The sequence below is a fragment of the Onthophagus taurus genome, chromosome 6 (assembly GCF_036711975.1).
Source record: "Onthophagus taurus isolate NC chromosome 6, IU_Otau_3.0, whole genome shotgun sequence".
Taxonomy (NCBI): domain Eukaryota; kingdom Metazoa; phylum Arthropoda; class Insecta; order Coleoptera; family Scarabaeidae; genus Onthophagus; species Onthophagus taurus.
Genome location: NC_091971.1, coordinates 20,781,719 through 20,807,310, shown reverse-complemented (window position 1 = coordinate 20,807,310; position 25,592 = coordinate 20,781,719). Strand labels below are relative to the sequence as shown.

General features: G+C 32.1%; 3 protein-coding genes across 4 annotated transcripts; 2 read left to right on the top strand and 1 right to left on the bottom strand.

Annotated features, from left to right (window-relative positions):
• Window positions 1-42: 42 nt before the first annotated feature.
• On the top strand, window positions 43-1,668 carry LOC111426684 (uncharacterized). Its single transcript, XM_023061317.2, has 6 exons — window positions 43-229; window positions 290-512; window positions 576-656; window positions 719-925; window positions 983-1,123; window positions 1,172-1,668. The coding sequence occupies exons 1-6, from the start codon at window positions 147-149 to the stop codon at window positions 1,391-1,393; spliced, it is 957 nt and encodes a 318-aa protein (XP_022917085.2). The 5' UTR covers window positions 43-146; the 3' UTR covers window positions 1,394-1,668.
• Window positions 1,669-8,818: 7,150 nt separating this feature from the next.
• Window positions 8,819-11,801, top strand: LOC111426606 (triple functional domain protein-like). The gene is made up of 7 exons (XM_023061218.2): window positions 8,819-8,968; window positions 9,155-10,216; window positions 10,312-10,384; window positions 10,434-10,586; window positions 10,636-11,281; window positions 11,340-11,459; window positions 11,526-11,801. The coding sequence occupies exons 2-7, from the start codon at window positions 9,165-9,167 to the stop codon at window positions 11,594-11,596; spliced, it is 2,115 nt and encodes a 704-aa protein (XP_022916986.2). The 5' UTR covers window positions 8,819-8,968; window positions 9,155-9,164; the 3' UTR covers window positions 11,597-11,801.
• Window positions 11,629-25,526, bottom strand: LOC111426597 (rhoGEF domain-containing protein gxcJ-like). Of its 2 annotated transcripts, none has more exons than XM_023061207.2 (9): window positions 25,183-25,524; window positions 24,810-24,953; window positions 23,309-24,684; window positions 23,085-23,255; window positions 22,944-23,030; window positions 22,550-22,888; window positions 22,251-22,485; window positions 22,145-22,198; window positions 11,629-11,925 (listed from the first exon to the last, which is right to left on the bottom strand). In XM_023061207.2, exons 1-9 carry the CDS (start codon window positions 25,280-25,282, stop codon window positions 11,819-11,821), a joined length of 2,613 nt encoding a protein of 870 aa, XP_022916975.2. In that variant the 5' UTR covers window positions 25,283-25,524; the 3' UTR covers window positions 11,629-11,818. The 2 variants fall into 2 exon arrangements, with proteins under 2 accessions (XP_022916975.2, XP_071052607.1); XM_071196506.1 differs by lacking the exon at window positions 11,629-11,925 and adding an exon at window positions 15,836-16,045 and having other exon boundaries at window positions 25,183-25,526.
• Between the last annotated feature and the right edge of the window lie 66 nt (window positions 25,527-25,592).

Here is a 25,592-nt window from a genome sequence, read left to right as displayed (position 1 = left end):
ATTGGAAATATTCCGAATTACGAACAAACGTGCACAGATAAAGCAACCTCGCACAATAAAACAAGATAAAAGATAAGCAAAATTGTTTAGCGATTACCACAAACCGTTCGGTTAAAGCCGTTATAAACGGCAAAAAGTACCTAAGGATGGAGAAAGAAGTTACTACAATATTTACTTTGCAAAGGTATTTAGAGAATAATTTTGAATTGTATAAACCAGAAGAATACAAGTAAGTAAATTAATTTATTCGTTTTTTTAATAGATAAATTAAATATTTAGAAACTTCTAGCATTATAAAAGCGTTTTATGAAGAAGAACAAGATTATGTAGATCATTTAGAAACTTTGGAGAGTCAAAAATTTGAATTAGCTTACATAAATGTACCTTATTATGATTTGGAGAATTTATTTGGTTGTATCACTGAAATAAAAAATTTTCATCGATTTGAATTACCTGAATATGCTATTAAATGTTACACCATCGAAGATATTTTTAATTATTTTTTAAATAATGTAAGAAAATATTTTTTAATTAATTAATGTTTTTTATAAGATTATTTTCTATTATATTTTTAGAAAAAGAAATTACGTTATTACATTTTAGATCAATTCACAAAGTTTCAAGTCAAGTTTTATGGGAAAAAAGCTCTTTACAAGGTAATAACTTTAATAACTTTAAGTTGTTGTTTTGAATTATAAACTTCTTTGCACTGTTTTAGAGATTCTATCAAAATAACATCGATTATAGTTTAACTCTCCCTGAAAGAAAAATTATTTCTATGATAAAATATCACTCATATTTAAAAACTTTTGATCATCTTAAAGATTCTATTATTTTATACAACACATTGAATTATTTTCAAGATATTTATAAACAGATGCAATATGTTAAACAACTTGCTGCTATTCAAAACATTTCTAAATATGTAAGTTTTTCATTAACTAAATTAAAATTTCCCAACGAAAAATATTTTCTTTTGCAGATTTGTTTTTATTACGACACATTATGTATCGATAATTTTAATATTTCAATCGATGGAGCACCACACACAAACTATAGGGTTTATTTTTTGGATGAATTGATTTTGTTAACAACTTTAGTTCAAGAATCAAAACTACACATGGTAACAAAAATTAATTTACATTTCAATCGTAAAAGATAATATTTTTAGCATAAAATCGAATATAACATTCCAAACAATAAAATACAATTCTCCGGGGGAACTCCAGAAGATATGAATTTTGAAATCGTCGAATACTTGGAAAATAATAAAAAGAGAACTTATATTTTTACAGCAGACAATGCATCAATTAAATCAAAATGGGTGGACGTTATCCAAAATGTTTTATACAAACAATTTATTGAACAAAAGCAGAAAGCGAAAACTCCTTAACTATATTCCGTTTTTGATACTCTTTGTTATATAGAGCACCCTGAGTGTTTAGACGATTGTATTGTTGGCGAATTTGTTGATCGATCTGCGTTGTGATGAAATTTCTTTTCTATGTCTGTAAAGTTGTTACTATGTTAATTTATTGTCTATTTTTAATAAATTTAACTTTTTAACTTTTGTATTCACATTTTCAAGTTTACAAGTTTTAATATTAATAGCATTTGAATTTGTAACATATTCAATTGAAATTGTAATAAAACACGCTGTAAAACCGCTTTCGATTTAACGATTTGTGTAAAAAAACATTGCACAGATATTTTATGACTTGTGGACCTTAAAGTGATACGCTTAAAGTGACACAAAACAAATTTTATACTGGCTTCTGTTCTTTTCAGCATTTTTCGGCATTTTCAGAACTGCTTTAATGGTTCCAATGTGTTTCCATTAAGAAATCATCAAGAATATTTATACTAACACTTTAAAGAGGATTGACAACAGGCTCTATTTTCAAACTGTATTTTGCATTTATGACCTTGAAAAAATTAACATTTCCTCAATACTTGAAGATCAATTTTGAATTTTCCACATTCAGTATAAGTCATTTATAACTAAATTCAGTCTATATAATGTACAATGGAAGATATTGTTCTTGGGGAGCTATATTTTATACCGCTGTTGCACACATGATTCTTTTTAAACCATTATTGCACATCCAACAAACTCAAGACCCAGGAATCTGTCCATGATTAATACAGATATATTAGGAAAAGATTGGATTACTATTATAGAATAAGTGACACAATAAGGTGGAATGGGACTAAGAATTCGGTTTATGGGAGATGTTGTAGTTAAAAGGTTAACGATTTTGGACTGATTATGTATATCCATATCGTGTGCGACGATATATCATACATATCAGCCTAAAATAGGGAGTGAATTTCATTTCAAAGACGTTGATTGTGAATTTATTTATCATGACCAAAAATGAAGGAGGAACATTGGAGGTCTTGAGTAACACCAATGAATAGAATTAAGGTCCGCACGTATATATTCACAACATTAATATTGAGTATAAATACATACTCGCGATATCTTTCACAGCCTAGCAATTTGGAATCGCAGCTTTATTAGCAAAATTATGGTTCCAATTCAGTGAATTTCTCAAAAAAAAAGTTTTGTTGTGTCTGACAATGAGAGAAAATATTGATTCTAACAAATTATAAATTAAAAAGAAACAGAAATAAGCCATGCCGGGAGAAGGGGTCCAATCGAAAAAGATAGTGCGTTCCAGGTCCAATACGTCGCGCCTTTATTTTATCTACATAAAGAAATAAAGTCGCGACGTCCTGTCTGAAATACACACCAGCACCATCATTTTCGATAGGATGGAACCCTCCTCTCCCCGCATACCTTATTGCTGTTTCTTTTTAATTGCTTTATAATTCGCATTATTCGCTCTAAAACAAAATAGAGAAACATAACATTGAAAAATTGTTAACGGGATTCGGCAAATGCAATAATTATTCGAGATATTTTGGGATATTTTAAAACAACATTATTCTCTATCAGTTAAATAAGACAAAATTAGACATTTTGCTGTACCCCTTTGTTTCACTGGTTGATAGTTCTAGATACAATTCATCTACACGCTTACCTTCTTCGTTTAATTCTTTTATTATCCCTGCTATCATTTAATGGATTACACCCTTGGATTTCTTCCCTTCAAATAAGTGTTTTGACATTTCGAGAGTATATTATTTGATTCCAGAAAATTGACAATTCTCGTGGATATAACCTTCTCAAATACGTAGGAGATATTTGATATTAATGTTATAGGTCTATACTTGTCAAACAGCTTATTACTTCACTTCTTATGGATCGTAATGACTATGACTTTCTTCCGTTGTTTGGGAAACTTGCCAAGTTCCATGCTAATATTACATATCTGCATCAAGGGTTTACTTAATAAGATAGGCTACAACTTTTAATAACATTACCAGTATATCATCATGTGGCTGAAGTTAGATTCATATTCGAATCTGTACCAGATTCAGATTCATAAAATTACAGTTGACCAGACAATTATTAAACATATCAATTGAAAACTCGTTTTCTGCAACTAAAGAACTTGTAGCAATCTGCGACTACCCTGGATAATTCGAATAGACCCACTAGTATGTTCCCTGTCTACTCCACCCCCAGATTTACGTAGAGGCAGAGTGATGAATATTTGAATACTCATCGATTTTAATAGCAAAGTTAAAAATTATTTTCTCATCAACTAGAGACTGCAACACCCTGGGACTAGTATAGATTATTGCATTAGGTCCTCTGGTATCCTTCTAACCCACCAGCATCCCCAGATTTGCCGTAGGGTGAATTTTTTAATATTCCTCGTTTTCAATATCAAATTTAAACATTATTTACTCAATAACTAGAGACTGCAGCACCTTGGGACTAGTATTATATTTAAAATTTATTCAATATTTAGTTTGATATTATATTCACATGGCTTTTACTTCTCTTTTTAATGAAACTTGAACGATTTGGATTCAGGGGACCAGCCAAAGATATTAAACATCTTATAACACCTTATTTAAATAATAGGTCACACTCTACTAAAGTTAATTCGAAAACATTAGCAGATAAGTGGTTATCAGACTACTGCATCGACGTATTTACGTTTTCATATTGAAAAAACATGACTCATTATATTTATTACATAGATACTATTTCAGTGCAATTTATGTTTTTCGGAAACGATTGCTTAAATTTAAAAGTATTTGTAGAGAATTTAAATAATTATAAGTATATATTTATTCCATATAACGTAAACTGTAGTCACTGGATATTAATAGTCCTAGGTATGACAGAAAAATTAATTTATTTACTCGATTCCGGTCAAACAAATATGGACAATAACATATTTAAGAAAATTAAAAAGTTTTTCCAAAGGTGTAATAAAACAAAAAGTCGTAATGAACGAATGAAAGGTTGAAAAATGGCTAAAGACCACAAATATCCTACACAAACGGATAGCATAAATTGTGGACTATTTGTTATACATTTTATGAACGTTATAGGAGAACGGGGCATTATTAATGATGTTTTTATATAAATAAACAAGGATAGAAGGATACCAAAGGACCTAATACACTAATCTAGACTAGTCCCAGGGTGCTGTAGTCTCTAGTTATTGAGAAAATAATGTTTAAATTTGCTATTAAAAACGAGGAATATTAAAAAATTCACCCTACGGCAAATCTGGGGGTGCTGGTGGGCTGGAAGGATACCATAGAACCTAATGCAATAATCTAGACTAGTCCCAGGGTGCTCCAGTCCTTAGTTGATGAGAAAATAATGTTTAACTTTGCTATTAAAATCGATGAGTATTCAAATATTCACCACTCTGCCTCTACGTAAATATGGGTTTGAGGGTATTCGAAGAGACAGAGAGTCTATTCGAATTATCCAGGGTAATCGCAGATTGCTACAACTTCTGTAGTTTCAAAAAATGATTTTTCAATTGATATGTTCAATACGTGTCTGGTCAATTGTAATTTTATGAATCTGAATCTGGTACAGATTCGAATATGAATCTGACTTCAGCCACATTATATCATCTGTTCTTGCCGCCTGCGTGTTTTTCAAAGCAATTATTATTTTAAAAATTTTAGTCTGTCTTGGGATGCAAATAAAATATATAGTCTTTGGACATATATTTGTTTTGAATTGTTTATTTTACGTAAGCTACTACCTATTTTTGTTCATATTTACAACAATATTAATAAAAAATTCAGAGAACTGACTATCAGTTCCACGACCCGGACCGACCCCTTTTTGTCTACTATTCTATAATGAGTAATTGTTTATAATAATATCTAAAATAATGTATGTAGATAAGCAACCAAAATAATCGAGAATGTTGAAAAAGCAAGATAGTAAGCTAATTGAATCATAACATTCATGTTTTAACTTACTTGCGTTATAAAAAATTATTCATTCATTATCAATAGTTTTATCCATTTATATTCTTAAAAATTTTTAGGGTAAGAATTTTTTGTTAATTGATGATTTTTGAGAAGTTGGAGAATGATTACCCTTTGAGCGAGCGCGCTGTCATATAATTTATGACAACAGGTCCGTACTAGTCTTTTTTAATTTTCGCGCTGCCGCGTTTCTGTTTCTTCCGGAATCTGTTCTATTACTCATTTACAAGAAGAAAGTTTAAAAGCATGAACTCGTTGTAATAAGATTTCTTGTGTAACCCTTTTAAAAACAAAAATTATAGTGTTAAATTCAATTTTTAAACATACATAAAAATTATATATGTATATAGTTTAATTACGGGTACCCGATTTTGTTGCGAACTCCCCGGCTTTTACTTCTGCGGTGAAGGGGGGCGAAATTAACCAATTCTGTACATTGTGAACACCACAAAGTACCTAGGACGTGTTGTGACTATTCAATATTTAGCCATATCCGATTGCGGACATTTTCAGCCAAGGGACGAAATTGTTTTTTTTTAATTTATTATTGTTTATATTTGTTTTTTAACATGTTTATTTATTTATACATGGTTTACTGTTGTAGCATTTAGACTTACACTTAAGCAATTTTTTCGAACACGAACACGATTTATTTCCACAAGCATTCAATCAATCACATTTTACAAAGTCTTACTTTAATCCCGATGAAATCATTGCTTTTTCTCGAACTGTCACTTTCTTATTGGGGACATCAGTTACATTTATAAACCTATTAGGTGTTAGTTGAAAAATGCATTTCTTAAATATAACTTATCTATCCAGCGTACCGTTATTAGTTGCAACAGAAAATATATTTGGATAAACTTCTTCCGTTATAACAGCTAATATATTTCGAGGACCTAGTCGTCCACGATCCAGACGTGGAATGTCTATCAAAATATTGGTTCCGATAGAGACTGGTGGAAATTTCGCACTCAAAGGAAGATGTTTTTCCTTATATTCCTCATTGTAAACAAACTCTGCGATGTTCTTCCATTACCAAAATTGCTGATAAATTTTCATTGGTGTCTTCGTCTGTACATTCTCTATGTTTGATTCGACATTTTAGTTAATTTTACGTAAACGCTCTTCAAGTTCTTCTTCGGTCGTTAAATTTTGAACTGTATCACTTGGTAAGCATGAATTCACGAATCCATTTTATGTGCAATTCCAAACAAAACTTTCTACAGGCTTCTTCTTATTCCACTATGATAACTCGAATTTTTCGTACTTTCAACAAATCGAAGACCAGTTCACTTCGTCGAATTATTATCTATCATCCAAGTTACCAAACTATCACGGTCATCTTGATTAGCTCATTCAACAGAGCCTTTTCTTTGGGAATATCGTGATTTTTTCGTGTATCTCTATCAGGTTGCGCCTGCATGTCGATGAAATCTACCTGTGAATAATTTATTATACCAACGTTTTATTCAAACTATTTTCGTTATTGGAATTTTTTTTACTAGATTTTTTACCAAATTAATTTAAAAATTACACGGATAGTTAGGTTAATTGAGTTAAAAAGCAAAATATCATTACAAATATATTTACTTACTTGACATCGTGAATTTAATTGTCTTCACGACAGTTCTTTTTCCTTTTGCTTTCTTCTTCAAAGCATAACCTTTACAAAGGCTTAAATAAATATTAATAATTTTTCGTGTTATGTTCAATATATTCTATTTATTTCTGCTTCCATCGCTTTTTCCTATTTATGACCTAATTTTTTATGCCTTGAGTCTAAAATGTTTAATTCGCTTTAGGCAAGAATTTAATTGGAGAATCTATAAAAACAATTGAATTGTAAATTGATAGAAAAATGAAAATTACTCCCGTAAACGCCCCACAATTCCAAGATCTTGTGAAGGAGTATGTTGTAAGTAAATTCAAAAATAACATAAAACAAACAATACCCCCAATCAATACTAAAGGCAACACAGCCTCTGACAACCTTAGGACAAACGTGCTGATTAAAAGATGAAAGCTTATTTTGAGTAAAATTCGTAACTCCACAAAACTCAGATCTCATTTGACGTTAAATTTAATTTTTTGTCTTTTGAGAAAATTTTGAGAAATGCTTTGAGCAACATCGTTCTGCAAAAACCTTCATTCCACGACTTCTTCGTCGTGCTGATGAGAATCAGATAGTTCGAAAACTGCAAGCAAACTGGGAACACTACACCCTGTGTAGAACTGCACATTCACAGAACTACTTTGAATGAATTCCATTTTGTCTTCGACGCAAACTGTTTCGCATTCGTCAAACTGTTTCACTTCGTCAAAAGCAAAACCTTTTCCAGATTTGTGCAAACTTCGCACTTTGGAAAGATTTGGCAAACAAAAGACTAGTATTTCAGAACAACAGCGTTCAGAAAGCATCGTTCGACAAACATCACAGACTATATATTTTTTTGTTTCGACTTCGATTGGTCTCTTCAGCTAAGCAAGTTCGTCAGGAAGGCAACACAGCCTCTGACAACCTTAGGACAAACGTGGTGATTGAAAGATGCAAGCTTACTTTGAGCAATAAATCTAGGTTTCAAAAAAAATTGCAATCAAATTTAACCCTCTATTGATGTGACCCGTCGTTAAAGGGTTAAAGGTCTGACCTTACCAGTTCTTGATCTTTCTTTTATCTTCTTTTAAACGGGTTCCTGATAACACATGGTGAAATTTCGAGATGTATGGTGAGGTACATTAAGTTCATTCGTGTACTTATTTGATGTGTTTAGGTTTCCAGAAAAATAATTTGTTTCCCAAAAAAATACCGTGCTTTAAGACCTAAGGATAGCAATCCTTGTATTAGATTAAGGAAATTTAAATTAGGATTATGTTTTTTTTATTAAGGAATGAATGACACATGGAAAGAACGAATTTTTTTTTAAGAGATGGAATGTAGACTGTATTTGCTTAATTTTATTAATAAAAAACACTCACCTCAGTTCATCGAGGTCTATGGCCCAAAATAACGTTTAACAGGTGAAAATAAACGAAAATCCGAAATTTAATTCGTAATCGTAACTTAAAATATTAATATACGCTCTTTACCCATGTGAGATGGATGATGAAATGGACCCAAAACTTTTCAAAATGTCTAAATTTGTCAAAATATGCTCACGAGGTGTTTCCTCTTGGACAACTTATTAAAAGAGACCGTTTCAAAACTCGTTTCGCCAAATATACTCCAGGAAAATCAAAAACGAAACAAACGATCCGCGATCTCACGTAAGAATAGGAAAAATAAACGAGAATTTCGTAAAAAAATATAATATATAATCAAATAATCCCGAACTAAAACATTTAAATAATTTAAATTGGTTAAAAAACACGTGTTATAAAATCGGGCGTGCCGGCTCAACGGTTAATTCTTTTAGAGAATACCTACTTTGCACTTTGCGATCTATTCGTTACATAGATCGGCAGACCGATCATATCCTCCTGAAAGTATATAATTCTAATTGCAGCGGCATAAGTCTTCATTATTATAAGAGAGTTTTTGGGGAGATGATCCAGATCTAACGGAGATCGCGAGCAAATCAAAAAAGTGAGTTACATTATTTTCTATAATATTAATTATTTCTTTAATTTGAATCCAAAAACGAATTTACAATTTGATTCGTAGAAATCTCCTAAGTATATCTTATCTCATGAGATAAGTTTTTATCAAAAATGTTTGTTATTACTATCCATCTACGTATCATGGCTTTCCCAATGTAAAATAATGTTTTAGAGTCCAAAAAATGGATTTACTTACCTCAATTTTCGAAGATAAACCGAAAAAAAATCGATCTTCAGGTAAGAGTAGAGATAAAGGTGGAACGGAAGTCGTTAAAAAGAAAAAAACGGTCAAATCGAATGCGTCAGATAAGAAGCCGAAACCAATTCTTAAAAATAATACGGTTATTAATGGTGATAAAGACAATGGTGCTAAAAATGTTGTACGACATACGAGTTTTGATAATAGTGTTAAAACAAGAGAGAAAGAAGTTGAAAATGGTTTTAAGCAGAACGATTCAAGAAAACGTTCGGAATCAATCAGAAAGGAAGAAGTTGTGGAAAATGAAATTAAAGCTGAACCTAGTTTGATTACGAATAATAATTCTCCGGGTGATAGTTATAATAATTTTGTTGAAGATTCCTTTGAAAATTCATTTGAAACTTGTTTGGAAGTATACAATGACTGTGTTTTTGACGAAAAAGATGCCGCATTTGGACGGGAATCTTTCACGAGTTTAGACCAGGATTTTTTCGTGGAAGCCTATAATAAAGAAGGTTCAGAACTAGTTGAAACTTGGATACAATTATCGTTTAATGAACAAGAATCTGATGAATCTTTCCCACAAACGTTTGAGGAAATCATTTTTGTATCAGATGACGAACGCGATGATTTTTTTGAAGCTTATAATTCGCGGGAGTTTCAGTTACGAAAAGTTAGATCCAGAGATATAGCTAAATATGGACCACAACATCACAAAGAAAACAAATTAGAACCTGAAAAAGTTATCAAGCGAGAATTAAAAAATCAAAATAGTATGGAAGCGGAAAATATCGAGGAAAAATCTATACTAGGATTAATTAACACACCAGGTGGTTCGCATATCGGCGATAGAAGTAGTGTTCAAAGATCTACTTCAGGGGTTTCTTCCAGAAGTAGCTTTATGTTTAACTCTGTAAGCCGAAATAATAGTACCAGCAGTAGAGGATCGTATTCTTGTAGTATTACAAATGATTTTATTGAAGAAGATGAGAAAGATTTTCCTAAATTAGAAATACCTTTTAAAATTCATTCAAAGTAATTCTAAAGTTAACCTCGTTTTATATTATTATAACACTATAATAATATAATCCGAGTTGTCATTATTTTTAATATTACAATTTAATTTTTAGGGCTGATATGATTATTCAAGAATTTTTAGAGACTGAGTACACTTACATTGAAAATTTAACAATAATAAAGAACGTAAGTTATTTAATAAGTATTTTAACAATTTATTAAGTACTATTTTTAGGATTACATCAAATATTTTAAAAAAATTAATTTAGACGCAAGTCGAATGTTTGGAAATATTGAAGAGATTTTAGAAGAAACTAAAAATTTCTACTGTTCTTTACATCTATGTGCAAATGATTGCGAATACATTGCAAAAACTATTGAAGATTACGTAAGTAACATTAAATCAACACAAACAAATCTTTTATATATTATTTTAGCGCTATTTATTTGAATTGTACCCAATATATTCTTTAAATAAACTTAAAGCAGATAATCTCGTTCAAAAAAGATTCAAGCCAATCCTACAAGAACGTCAAAAAATTCTTGGGCACAAATTAGATTTAGCGAGTTACCTCCTAAATCCCGTACAAAGATTGGGTCGTTATATTTTATTGCTACAAAATTTACAAAAAAGTATTCGAAAACCTGAATGTTTGGATAATGCGATAAAATTACTTGAGAAAGCGATGAAAAGAGGTAACGATTATGTTGCGATTGCTTCAATTTCCCAGTGTACAATCGATTTGTATAAGAAAGGCACTTACATTGATCGAGAAAAATTTACTCTTTTAAAACCAAAAAGAGAAGAAATTGTTGTGTTTCTATTCGAAAATACCATTGTTCTGACATTGCCACAACAAAACACTGAGAATTTCGTTTATAAAAGCAGTATTGATTTGGATGATTTACAAATTATTCATAGTGAAGGCGATAAGCAAGTTTTTCAGCTGAAAAATTATACTAAATCTAAGAAAGGTAATCAAGAATTGAGTTATACTTTGGAAGGTAGAAGTGATAAATTAACGGAAACTTGGGTTCAGCTGATTCAAAGTAAACTTTGGGAACAATTACAACAAGTTAAAGGTAATGAGATTTTGTGGGAATTAGTTAAGAGTTGTCAAATTTTTATTTTATTTTTTAGCTTCAAGTAAAACTTATAAATTGCCAGAATGTAATGGAAATAAAAAGATTTTTAGTTCAAATTCGGTTAAAAATGATAGTGGAAGTGGAAGTCATTCAAAGATGGGACGAGCAAGTAGTGGTTAATATCAACGATTTTATTTTATTATTAAAGTTAATCGTAAATTTTAAAAATGCTTTTTTTTAGATCGGAATAAATCTAAAGCAAAAACTAAATTTTATGTAGAAGAAACTATAAATGGTTATGAAACGTTGTAATTAATTTAAAAAGTCACAAAAAAAGGAAGTAATTTAAACATACATTATTTATTCAAATTTTATTTCATAAAATTTATGAAATTACAAAAAAATATCTTTTCCCATTTTTTTAGTATCCTTAATTGGAAAAATTCAGATCACAGCAACTTAATTTAAGGTTAATAACGTTAAGTACTATAAATTAATAAATTATTTTTATATATTACTCTTTTCTCATTTCTTTTACCGGTCTTCGTCTGTTACATAAAATATACTTTTTCTTATCGGATTTCGAACAAATTCAGCGCTCATTTTTTTGGAGTCTTGTCTCGGCAGCGTGTGTACAAAACCTAAAATAAAAAAAAAACAATGTAATTTTATACAAGTAGTGAGTCTTTCTCTTTTATTTTTATTTTCGTAAATTTCATAATGATTTATTAAAAAACCATTTACTTTTTTTTTAAATTAAGTGAAAACTGTTGCTTAACTCGAAAACTGAGTAAATGTCTTATGATGTTTAAAAATTAATATCTCAAAAACTTAAAGATATTTAAAAAAACCGTTTGTTTCGTTGGAATGCCTATAATTTGAATTATACGTGTTGATAAATTAATAGTGACTTATTGAAATTCTAAAACTAAAAGATATTTTGAAAATCTGTTCCATTCTTATTCGCAATTTGTATAATAGACCTACTTATACAACCTTCTTATTGTCTGAGAAGTTGCAAGAGATATTGGTTTTACAAAAGCTTTTGTGAGTATAATGAATACATTTCAAAAAAGGCACAAAACCAGATGTATTTTAAACATGATCTATTAGTTCGTGTAGCGCAAGCAATAAATATTGCAAAATAAAACCAATGTAGATAGTTTTTATAACAATTTAACCACAGAAACTGGTATAACTACAATTCAGAAACCCAACAAAGTTGTAGCAAAACGTAGGAATCGACTGGTTGAAGCAATCATTTCAGCAAGAAATGTACGTTAGGGTTCATAGTTTTTGCAGTAAACACTAAAGCAGATACCGTTCCTCCAGCAATGTGGTATTACAACAATTTTATATAAGATGGACTAGCCCTAGGCGAAACATTCCTATTTCCCAACAAAATATTGTTAAGCGAGGCAGCAAAGAAAACGCACCCGAAAGAAAACCAATAAGACATATATGAATATATGAAATGATGATAAATTGAAAAGCTCTAAAGCCAAAGCAGTAAAGGAATATAAGTAAAAGAAATATATTTTTGTCTTATTTGCGTCTCACCACAGATGTAAATTGTAAAAGAGAAACCACTTAGAACATACAACCAACTTCAAAAATTGTATCAATCAACAAGTCTTGAAGCAACGAAGTAAGTGATATTGAATGCAATGTAAAAAAAATGAAAAGCAGCATCAGCAGACTAAAATACTGCAAAAAGCTTTCCAGATAAATTAGCAAAAGTCCAAAGATCGAGATACGTTCTTGTTTTGCAGTAATGCATCTGGATAAAATGTTGAAACTTTTGTTAATCAACAAATCTCTCACGAACTTTAAGAGGCAAAAACATTAACATCTTCCGGTTCATCGGGAGATGACGGATGATCTATTTACAAATTGGTCCAACAACTACTTTGTTCTTGAAGGCCAGAAATATACCGGGTGTTTCAGAATTGCATGGCGCTATTTCAGGGATGTATTCTTCAGCACAAAATAAACAAAAAAGTTCAGGTAAACATATATCCCAAATTAATTTATTACCGAGATATTTAAAGTTGAAGTAAAATATCTAAAAGTTGCGTTCATTAAGTAACCATGGACAACAATCGCATATTGTTTGTTTGCTTGACAGATATTAAATATCTACTATTAAATGTGTTAATTAGTGCTTAGCACTGTTGGTGTAATGGTTTTTTTAGTGCTGCATCAAGAATTTAATTTTTTATTATATATCATGGGAGACAGCACCAATTTGTTCAGAACAAACAGACATGTTGTTAATTTATGGCGAGGTATGTACATAAAAATGAAGCTACCACTGTTCGATGGTATCGTGAAAAATTTCCCGCTAGAAGGATATCAAATCGTAAAACGTTTACAGCCATTGAAAGACGTCTTAGGGAAACTGGCACGCTAAAACCTACACGAATAAACGCTGGTCGACAAAGATTTCGACGAACTGCTAACGTTGAAGAATTGATACCCGATGCTGTTCAGTTATCTCCTAGTACTAGCACCAGAAGATTGTCACTTCGTTTCGATGTTTCGAGTAAAAGCGTATGGCGTGTATCCACATCACGTTACAGATGTGCAATATTTATTACCAGAAGACTATAAGAAGCGCAGAAATTTCTGCCAGTGGTTAATTCGACAATGTACACGAAACCCTAGATTATTAATTTTCGAAACACCCATACTTGGCGCGAAGAAAACCCTCATACGACTGCTTCTACTCATTACCAACATACTTTTTCCTTAAATGTCTGGTGTAAGCTCCTAGAAGACGATTGCCGATAGGCAGGGAATATGATTTATGCATTGGTGCCCCTTCTCACTTTTCTTATCTTGCCACTGATTATTTAAACAGAGCATATGGTAACCGATGGATTGGTCGAAACGGACCTATGAAATGGCCACTACTATGATCTAATACCGTTGGATTATTTTGTGTGGGGCTGGATGAAATCTATGGTTTACTCTACGTCTATCGCCACCCAAGAAGAGCTCACAAATCGCATCATGGAAGCCGCAGTAGTTATCAATGGCTGTCCTGATGCTATAATGTTGCATTCAACAAAACGGGAACCATTTTAAACATTTACTGTGACCACTTCATTGACAAATTAAAATTTTTCATTTTCAATATCTCGGTAGTAAATTAATTTGAGACATATGTTTATACGAACTTTTTTGTTTATTTTGTGCTGAAGAATACATCCCTAAAATAGTGCCGTGCAATTCTGAGACACTCTGTATATACAAAATACATTTATGTATTGTTGTGGTCGTTCCAAGATATCATTCGTTTTTCCTGTTGGTTACCTTTGGAAAGGAAACTTTACTTCTCCATCCGTGAAGCTCTACGCATTACCATAAATACATTTAGTAAATATATAGTAAATACATACAACATTTCAAATTCTACGGTTTTCTTATAGCCGAAATAAAGAATAAAATGTAAATTTTTGGCTCAACTTTGAGCGCTCATAGCTTGAAAACTAAAGAGTTGCGACCCTATGATGATATAAAAACCTTGTGTCATTTTGGCAAGTACTACGTCATAGTAAAATTTCCCGATTAAAAGCTGAACCACCTTGTATAAAATCTAGACTCCCTTCTACCATAGATGTAGGGATTTACACCTTTCTGGGAAATTGTCCCCACTCTTTTTGATTTCGGTCTTCTTCGTTGCTTCATTCCAAGTTTTTTCTTCTTCCTGTAGAAACACAGCAACCACCACAATCCAGCTTCTCGGTCTCATTCTAGTATTCCTAACCTTTACCTGTCGATCTGAAGGCATTATTTCAATTTATTTGAACACTGGCACAACATTTAACTTTCGCCTGATATCACTGTTCTTTATTTCATCCACTCTTTCGATTTTTGAATATTTAATTTAATTTCATATTTCATTAAGTAGTGTATTATTCCATACTGTGAGGTTGTATTGTAGATTTTGCCATTACCACTACATCATCCGCATTTGCACATTGTCCCAGATACACTTTGTCACTTTTTGTAGGTTTTGGTGTCCTATTAGTATTATTCTGTTGTTTTTGTCACATTCCTATATAATGTCTTTCATAAGTACCGTGAACAATACTAGGCTCAGTGTTCCTCTCTAGCGTAAACCTTTATGAGTAGTAAATTCATCCCATTTTCTGTTATTACTTATTATGTAGTTCGTGCTGTTCTTATACACACTTTAAATCACTATCACTAAATTGTCTTCGTAATCTTTTTGTAGATATGATGGATAGATATTTTTTTCCATTTTACATTCTTGATCTCTTATACTATGCCATACCTACTTAAAAATGATATATTATTATGACGTGCTCAGAAACCAGAAGTCTAGAGGGGGATATACCCAGCAATAGAAAGGATATTCTATGGGTGATATTGATTTGATGAATGAACTGTAATGACACCACTCTCTCACTATCTAGAATTTGTGATGGTGTAAGATATGATACTGTTATGTGTAAAAAATAACTAAACTAAAAACTAGCTAACATTTTTACTTTGTCTCGTTTAATAAAAACTAAATTAAAATGTGTTTCACTTGTGTATTTTAATCCCTTGTGTATACAAGGTATTAATACATTTAATGTTTTATAAATGTAATATTTTATAAACATATTTTTATATAAAAAATTTATGAAAATATTTCTAGAAATTATATGTAAAAAACTTCGCCCTCTATGGATTAAATGGGATGGGTGTGCAAACCTTCCAGTAGCGTGAAAACGCAGCTACTTCTCCCTAAAACAGTTGTTTTAATTTTTAATCAAATATTTAATTCTATTTCACCGATATTAATCCATTCATTTGAAATATTCATAATTTATCGCAGATTAATATACACATAATAATTATTATTATGTATATATGTATATATTGACATGTATACTTTATTGTAAATATATACACTTTATATACCTAACCAAACAATGAAAAGCAAACGTACCAAATCGTCGATGTCGTCATGTTTAAACATAACATGAGTAATTTACACTCTCAGTATAGTAAGATAAAATCTAAAAATAAAGATGACAAAGCAAAGCTAGATGTATGGCTTGAAACTATTATTCTGTATATGATTATGCGTTCAACAAAGTAGAAATGAATTTTCTGCCAAACACCATGACTTTATATAGAGGGATGTTATTCACAGAAGGAACCATCGATTAAGCTGGCGGAGGAAACTCTGAGTTCAAAGCGTACGTCGATGTTAACAGACGATTTAATTGCTGGTAAACATTTTTAGTGAATTAGTTGTAAATTTAAGTTTCTCGCAAAAGTTTTCTGAACCAAGCTAACATAAAATTTGACCCATGATTTTTGCCAGAAGGAACAAATGTTCCTTTATAGAGAAATGGAAAAATGAAAATAGAAATTTTATAATGTTGTGCATTATTTCGAAATTTCATAAATTGATGTTTTACATGCATGTATTACAATAAAACCAAAGAAATGTGAGTGGGGAAAAGCTCAAGTTGTAGTAAGATTAATAAAAGCCACACTGACAGGAAGCATGTCAGCGTTCACAAATTCAGCAAATGGGATACGAAAATGTGAATATGAAGACTCAAAAGCTAACAATATAATACTATATTTATATATTTGAGAGAAAACTATTTACAAGAATTTTGGACTCAATTCAACAAAAGAATGAGCAGAAAAGTCGACACAACTATGTGTTATAAAAGATATTATATAAGTTATATAAAATGCAATCAATGAGTGGAATCGAAAAGAATGCAACAGAAAAGATGAGAAGAGATGGTTGATATTGATGCAAAAGAAATGCTAGAATGCATGATTAATTATTAATATTAAGTATCGATAATTATAACGTCGTCACATTCGGATCAGCTATATCATTTGCTGACAAATAAACATAATTTCTGTTATTTGAAACTTGAAAAACAAGAATAATTATTTTCTTAAACTTATAATATTGCCCATACCCATAATACGTTTTTGATCTGTTATCAATTGAACATTATGCTATTGAAATTAACATTATAATAATCTTAGTTCAATTCGATAGTAATTCAGATAAGTATCCACGTTTTTTCTAGAAGTAAAAACGTGCTATATTATATTTACATTTTTTGTTAACACGACATACATATGATCGAACAAATATAAACAAAATATTATCACCTAATCAAAACCTATTAGAAGATTAGCATACTTCAACAGCAAACATTTCACTTTAACACAGCTTGGCAAATCTATCTTGAAAGAGTTCACCCTTTTGAGGAACCTCAGCCGCAAGCGGCCTCAGCTTTACCAAATACACTTATGGATTGTTTGAATACTTAAATCGAGGTCGCTTGCGGCCGAGTATATTTCTATTATACTAATACTAGAACTAACACCAGACCTAGAACTAAAAAGTTTCGAGTTTAGCTGTGCGTCTTCAGACTACTAGAGTACTTTGAATCAAATTCTTTATGTATAGTTGTTATCTACCTAGTTTCTGGCTGGTGCCATCATCAGAGACAATTGTGAAGTTATTGTAAATGACACCTTCAGTTATTATTTATTAAACACATTGAGATGTATATCGTAATACAAAGTAGATAAATACATATGGATATGTCTTAGGGTGTGTCCACACATTGCGCGGCATTCGATCGTGGCTGCATCAGCGACGTAAAGCGAAGCATGTGGAGGACGTCAACCGAAAGTTTACAATTTCCCACATATTACATAAGAAACCAACTAACCTCCCTCTCAACATATGTTCCAACGTCTCCCAATGCTCGCTCTCTTCTCATTGCCGTAACGGAATCTGGACTCCAACCTGTTGTCTTCCGTGCTTCCCTCCTTCACCAAGTATTTTAGGAGACCTTCCTCATTGTACCTTCCCTCCCTTATCTGCATCCTTCTCTCCTGACTCTGGATGTCCCTATCCCTGCAGCTTAACTGCCTCTACATCTCCACCTCCTCCCTTCTTCTGTTGTTTACCTCTGCTTCCAAATAGGCTGTCCTTTTGTAATATTCCCTCCTCTCTACTTTACCATATCTAATCTTCCCCTCCCTAACTTCCTTCGAATACTCCCCCAAGATCCTGCAGTATGGTCTTGTGTCTATCATTTTTTCATATTTTACTGCTGTTCTGGCCGCCTCCACCCTAACTGCATCCACCTTCACTTCCCCCCTCCCAATGCACCCCGGTGTCTCCCTCGCCAGACCCAGAACCCACCTCCAGTACCGATTCTGTACATTGTCCAGAATATCCTGCCTCTTCCGTCCCTAAACCTCCTCATTAAACATAATCGTTTTCTTTCTGATATCCCTTTCAAACACTTTTTCACCCCATCCCCAAACCTGCCCCATCACCTTACTCGCCGTTTCCGCCATCTCCCTCACATGCGCTACCTCCTTGCTATCCTCCTCGAATCTGTACCCCAGATATGTGAATTCTCTCACCTCCTCAATCTTGGTCCCCTCCCATCTCCGTTCCTCCCTCCTTCTTCTCCTTTCTTTGCAGAACTTCATCATCTTTGTATTTGCTACATTCACCCCCAACCCCTTCCCCCTGAAATACCTCTCCAAGGGCCCCACCATCGCTCTCATCTCCGCCGTTTCTTTCGCCCCAACCATCATGTCGTCCGCGTATGGTAGCACGTGTACCTTTTTACTCCCTACCACCACTCTTCCCATTTGCTCCTTCTCCAGTCTGCTTTCCAAATCTACCGTATACAAGGCAAAAAGGCTGAGGCTCAGTAGGCACCCCTTTCTCAGATGTTGTCCAAAACGCTCCTATAGCGGACATCTGGACGACGAGATCAATCTGTGAAAAGCCTTTACAATCCGAGAAAGCCAGGAATGTTTGTAAACCTTACAAGAAGACTTTCTCGGGTTGTTGAAGAACAAAGAACAGAGCCATAAAAACGACGACCCTTCGTGTTTCAACGGAAACTTTGTTTTCTTATCGACAACAGGAGTAAAGTTTTATTAAACAAAAAAAAGCTCTCTCTGACTATCTGGGTAGCGAATGGGTCAGACAAATTATTCCCAGAAAACTTTCGCCAAGATGTTCCGGGACTCAACATCGCAAACAACACGTTCGCATGTTCCACCGGGGACAAAAGAACCAGGATCGACTCGGAGAAGTCAGTTAGAGTCAGTAGTTTACAGTTGGTCTTTGACACTGCGACGAGCAGTTCATTCCTAAGCCGCGTCACAAAGAGGGCTCCAGAACAACAGTTCTTCGAAGCGCGTTGATTTTTAATTGTTACTTTTTTGTGGTTTTAAATAAAATTACGTTGTTGAAAAAAAATTGGTTTTCCATAGTATCAGCCCCGCAGCTTCGCTTATCGTTTTCGTTATCTAATTGTAGCCGTCGATTCCTTGTACATCCCTTTCACCCTCTTCCTCAGCTGCTCCGTGACACCCCTCCTTTCCATCTCTTCCACAACTTCTCTCTATCCACCCTATCAAAAGCGGCCTTCAAAGCTATGAATAGGGCATACTTATTCAACTCTCTATCTATTTGCACGTTGTCAATCGCCCCTCTACCCTTCCTAAAACCAGCCTGTCCATCCGGCAACATCCCCCCAATCTCAATTTCCTCCTCCAACCTTTCCAACAATATCGTCGCATAAATCTTGTACGAGGAGTCGCGTAGGCTGCTACTCCTATAGCTCTCCACTGCTCCCTTACTTACCTTCTTATACAATGGGCATATTATACCCATCATGCAACCGTTCGAAAGGGTTGCAACCCTTCCACACAATGTTCAACGTCTTTAACTGCTTCCTTCTTACCCCTCCAGTCACCTCTAACCATATCTCGTTCTCTACCCCATCCTCCCATGGTGCCGTTCCCCTCCTCAATCCCATCAACATTGTTCCTAACTCATCCTCCGTAATTTCCTCGCCCCCCGCAGCCCTCTCCTCCTTCTCCACCGCCTGCAATTTCATAAAGTGTAGATTTCCCTCTTCCCCTCCATATATTACCTTGTCGTTGGTCTCGTCTTTATTAGGTAAAGTTCTAAATCTTTTAACTAATTAAGTCATGGTCCCAATATGAAATACATACACGAATACGTAAATTACATATTGCAATACCAATACTGTGATATTGGTTGCATACTTGCAATGATGACGTCGGGTACGATAATTAATTAAGACACTGTATGTTTGCAAAATGTTCACGAAGATCGCGAGCAGTTCGTGCACTCTTTCCGAGAATTTGACTTAGTTTGTGTAGATGCCGAATTGTTGCCATTAACATTTTCGATATGCAATGGACAAATGAACACGTTTCAAAATTAATTGAAAAATATCATGATTTGATTGGCAGAAAACGAAAAAAGAGCGAAAAAATGAAAAAGTCTGGTAACAGAGGATCTCTATAGAGCCACGTAGTTTGCTTTTAAGGCCTTTTCTAATCTGGAAATCGTAAAAGCTAAAAGTCGTAATGACACTACAGGCGTTTCATGTGGCGGAATTGCATTTCTGTACTTAGTACCTTTTTGAAATGTTGGGTCCCATTAAATTAAGTAAATGTTCAAAATCACTTGTGGACATACGATGAAAGTTTCTAAATCCACATCCATCTTCTATTCTTAAATCTGTCAATAAGTTAGTACTAGTGCTTTGCCTTCTCTTTTGAAAAAGACGTCTTTGCTAGTAGTGACGACGTTATTGCTGTGTAGATCGAGTATTAATAACAATAAAGAAAGCACAGGTAAGAGTTTGGCCCGCTTCGTTAAAGCGTGATATTCTCTCATGAAATACGAAAACGTACTGGAACATTTTGACGAACAATACTAAATAAATATTTTGTTTTTATGTAGACGTCAACATCCAATTGTTCGCGATATGTTTTCGAGCTCTGTACGAGCAAATGGTGTAACTGTACCTGTATGTTTTAATATGTTTCTTGGTGGGTACGCACCTTTAGTTACACTATTTGTTACAGTGCATATGACCGTCACCGGCCAAAATAGATTTCTCAACCTGTACTTTCCTAATATTTTTGTTATCTTCATAGATAACAATGCACTTTCTTTTTAAAAGTGATTTTATCAAGCGATTTATTGACGATTACATATTAATAGATTTCGTGATTTTTTGTTATCACTCTTTTCACAAAAATTAACTTAAAAGATAATACCTTAAAACCTCGATATAACGGATTAATACGGGGAAGGGGGTGTTCATTATAGCCGAAAGTCCGTTGTATGAAAATTTTTTAATTGTGACTTTATATCTATTTATACCAAGAATCTAAGAGGACTGCTATATTCCGGGAATAAGTGTACAGGTCGAAGGCCCGTTCGTGACGTCACGCATGGGCAACTACTATTTCACACTTTGAATTAGCAAAGTAAAAATATTGGGGTTTAGCCGTACGACTCATATGATGGCTATACACGAATTTTCTAGTTCTAATGTTACTGTTAGTTGTATTTTTTATTGTTATTCAGCGCTAGATTGTTGTATATTTTTATTGAACTAACAGTAGATCTAGAACTAGAAACATTCGGGTTTATCCGTAACCCGAATATTTCTAGTTCTCGGTCTAGTGTTAGTTCTAGTTTTAATTTACTGAAAAATATACAACAATAGCTGAATTATAACGCTGAATAATAATTAAAACTTGAACTACCGTCCTTGATCTATATATCGTATAGACAATTAGGGGAATAACCCAAGATTATCTATGAATATGGAATAGAGCAACTTAGCGAAATACCACACTTGGATTTTATCTATGATCAAATTAAATAGATAGATTGACTTAAGAATATTTTGTCTGTTATATCCGAAATCCATTGTGATGAGGTCCGTTACATTCAGGTTTTACTGTATTAATGACTATTTCAAAAGTATTTACCTTTATTTTCATTTGTAGGACTTGGAGTTAAATTTGTCATAGTTTTTCGGTTTTCTACAAAAAAAAACGTTAATAATATAATAATTTAGTTTCCAATTATTCTTACGTTTATAACTATTCAATTGTACCCATAAAATATCTCGAATTTTATTCACCCAAAGATTGCATGTTTTACTATTTACCGCTTCTATTTCAAAACTTGTATTATCCTCAAAACGATTCGTTTCCATTTTACTCTTTGGAAAATTAATAAGCGTAAAAACGTTTGAATTGGTTTGATGTTTTAACGATAGGTCAGATAGCAAAATGCTATCTTTGTATTCAAAAATATCTTGTTTTGCCTTTAACATAAAATAAAAAATAGGTTAACAATTTTATTCTTCTAAAATAAACGAAAAAACTCACTTTACTTTCGACTGTGAATACAACGACATCTTTAAACAAGAAAATAAGACTTCTATATTTTCTTTTAATATTGAAACTATCTTTTAGTAAAAGAGGACCTTTATTTGTTAAATTAATTGGACAATTACGAATTGAGTCGATGGCTAAAAGCCGATTTGCTTCGGATATATTTTTGTCGATAAAATCAATTGCTTTTTCTAAAAGAGTCGTTTCTTCACCGTTTTTCTTTAAATCTTTTAATAAACTTTCTAAAAGAAGTTTATATCGAGTCGTTCTTTGTACTGGGGTTAATAAATAACTGTCGCAAGTTTTCTTATCGTTTAATTGTTTTTGACGCTCCTAAAATAAAAGGAAATTTAAAAAAAATTATTTCAATGCGTGTAATTCTTTTTACTGATAAAGCTCCTATGTATTGTTCGTAAATATGTTGAGTTTTGTATTTATTTCTCATGTAATCAGAAGATAATAAAAATATGTATTCCTAAAATTTATATTTAAGTAATTAATAATGCACTTAATTTATGTGGGAACATACACTTTCTAGAAATAATTTTGCAATTTTTTCAACGGAATAATTACATTGTAGTAGTCTCTCATAAAACTTTTGATTTGCTTCAAAAATGTCTTCAATATTCCCAAATATTTGACTAATACCCATTCCGATTTGTTTAACATTTGGGTGATTTTTAAAATGTTTTAAATATTGCTACACAAATAATAATTAAAATAACGTAATTTTTAACACTAAAAATGTCTTACATGAATAACATATTCTAATCCATCCAAAAATTTTAATTCGGTTTGTTTCAATTCATCTATAATGTGTTGTTTTTTCGGTGAGGGTAATAATTTAGGTGGAATTCCTCCGGGTACTTGCAAAAATTTACCATTCAAAACGGATTCGTGAGTAATCGTAATTCTTTGGTTATTATCCTTATCGCAAACCGTCCAATTTTCGTATGCATGATTTATTTTTTCCTTAACGTTTCCGTTTTCGATTGAGAAATTTTCGTAAACTTGTGCGTCATAATCGTTTTGATTCAATCCTTCATCTTCACTCTCAAAATTTCTAAAATCATCTTCCGGTTGAGTAATTTTTAAAAGAATTTTAATATCTTCCGAATCGTTTAAATTTACATTCGAATTTGAACTCGAACAAGTTGATTCACAAGAAAACCGATTTTCATCTTTATAAACTTCGTTTGGAATCAAAATCGGTTCTCGTTTTAATATTAATTTATAAAGAACGTTTTCTTCTTTATTATTGTATGTTTCTACTATAAAATCGATTGGTTCTAACATTTTTCCAAAAAAATCATCGTTTATTTCAAAAGAAAAGTTATTTAAAATTGAGTTATCTGAAGAATTAATTGGAGTCGGTTCAGGTGATGATATTTCTTGGTTTTTATTGTCGTATGGGTAAACGACGTTGTCGATGTTATCAGGTTTCTTTTTCATTTTTCTACGTTTACTCGAAGAACGATTACTTTTTACAAAGTTAACACTTCTTCTAAGATTTAATTCTTTCCTTTCATTTTGGTCTAATTCTTTTGCAGAATCATAAAGGTTATTAAAATCTGTTTGAATTTCTTTTATACAATTTGATATTTCTTTATTTTCTTCATCACCACATTCTTCCACATCATTTTTAACACCATCAATATTGACCACGTTTTTATTAATACATTCATTAATATTTTCGTTAATATTTTCATTAAAATTTTCATTAATATTGTCATTAATATTGTCATTAATATTTTCATTAATGTTTTCATTAATATTTCCGTACAAACTTTCATTTTCATTTTCATAAAAATTTTCATTATCATCTTCATCGATATTATCAACAAATAAATTAATATGACTCCAACTTTTTTGTATATCCTTCATCATATCTTCACATTCTTCAATTTCATTTTGAGAAATTTCAATTGAAGTATCTTCTTCGATATCATCCTCGGAAACATCGCCCTCAATGTACTTGATGATCGTGTCCATAACAGATTTTCTTGTTTTTTGGATATCTTCATAAGAGTGACGATGTCGTATAACACCTTCTTGTTGTTGAAAGTTGTTTTTTTCTACCATATTAATTGATTTAGTCGGTGGCATGCTTTTAATATATTTAGGACCGTCTAAAAAATAAGAATTACAATTTATCATTAATTTTGATAATTTTTTTTAATTAAGTAATAATCCAAAGATAAGATTAATTAATTTTTGTCAAAAACATCTTTAGAAATGAAAAAGAAGAACTTACTTGATGGATTTAAGTCTATCGGGTTTGTAGAGTTTTGAAACAATTTCCTCCTTTCAGCAACAAGGTGTTCCTCGTTTAACTTTTTAACTTCATCTTTTTTCATCCAGGAAGTAGACGAAGAATGTCCACTATCGTTGAGTGATTCTATCACAAATGATTTACTGAGTTTGCTAACATTACTCATTGTAAACTATTTTTTTTGATTTTTTTAATACAACACATTCCACATCGCGGCTAACTTATACTAGTAATACGACAAATATTTTAGGGAGATAGAATTTTAGATAAAAATTTTGATAAGATTACGTTACAGAGAATTTCATTAAACGGGTTTGGCTTAAATCAATTTGTTTCTGATTGTTTGTATTCTTACCTTTAAATAAATGTTGAAGAACACCACCAGACTCAAAGAAATTAGTTAATACACTGACAGAAAACGATTTACGACGACTATCACGACTTGTTACACTCATATTTATTCATATCCGTTCTTATTATCTGCTAAATTCGTTCCTTACTTTGTTTATATTATCACTAAAGTGAGATTTAAATATAGTCTATCTTCCTGTTGATTTAAGTAGTACTTATATTTATTAAATTAACTTGTACTTTAGATTTACTTTAATGGTTAATGATAAATAAAATAAAAACGTTAACGGATTATCATTATTTTTTTAAGTAACTGTTACCTTTCAAGAGAATCGTTCGTGTAATACTAATTAATGTATTTTTTTGTTTAGGTCCGATTCGATTCGAATACAAATTACGAACAGTTACGACATT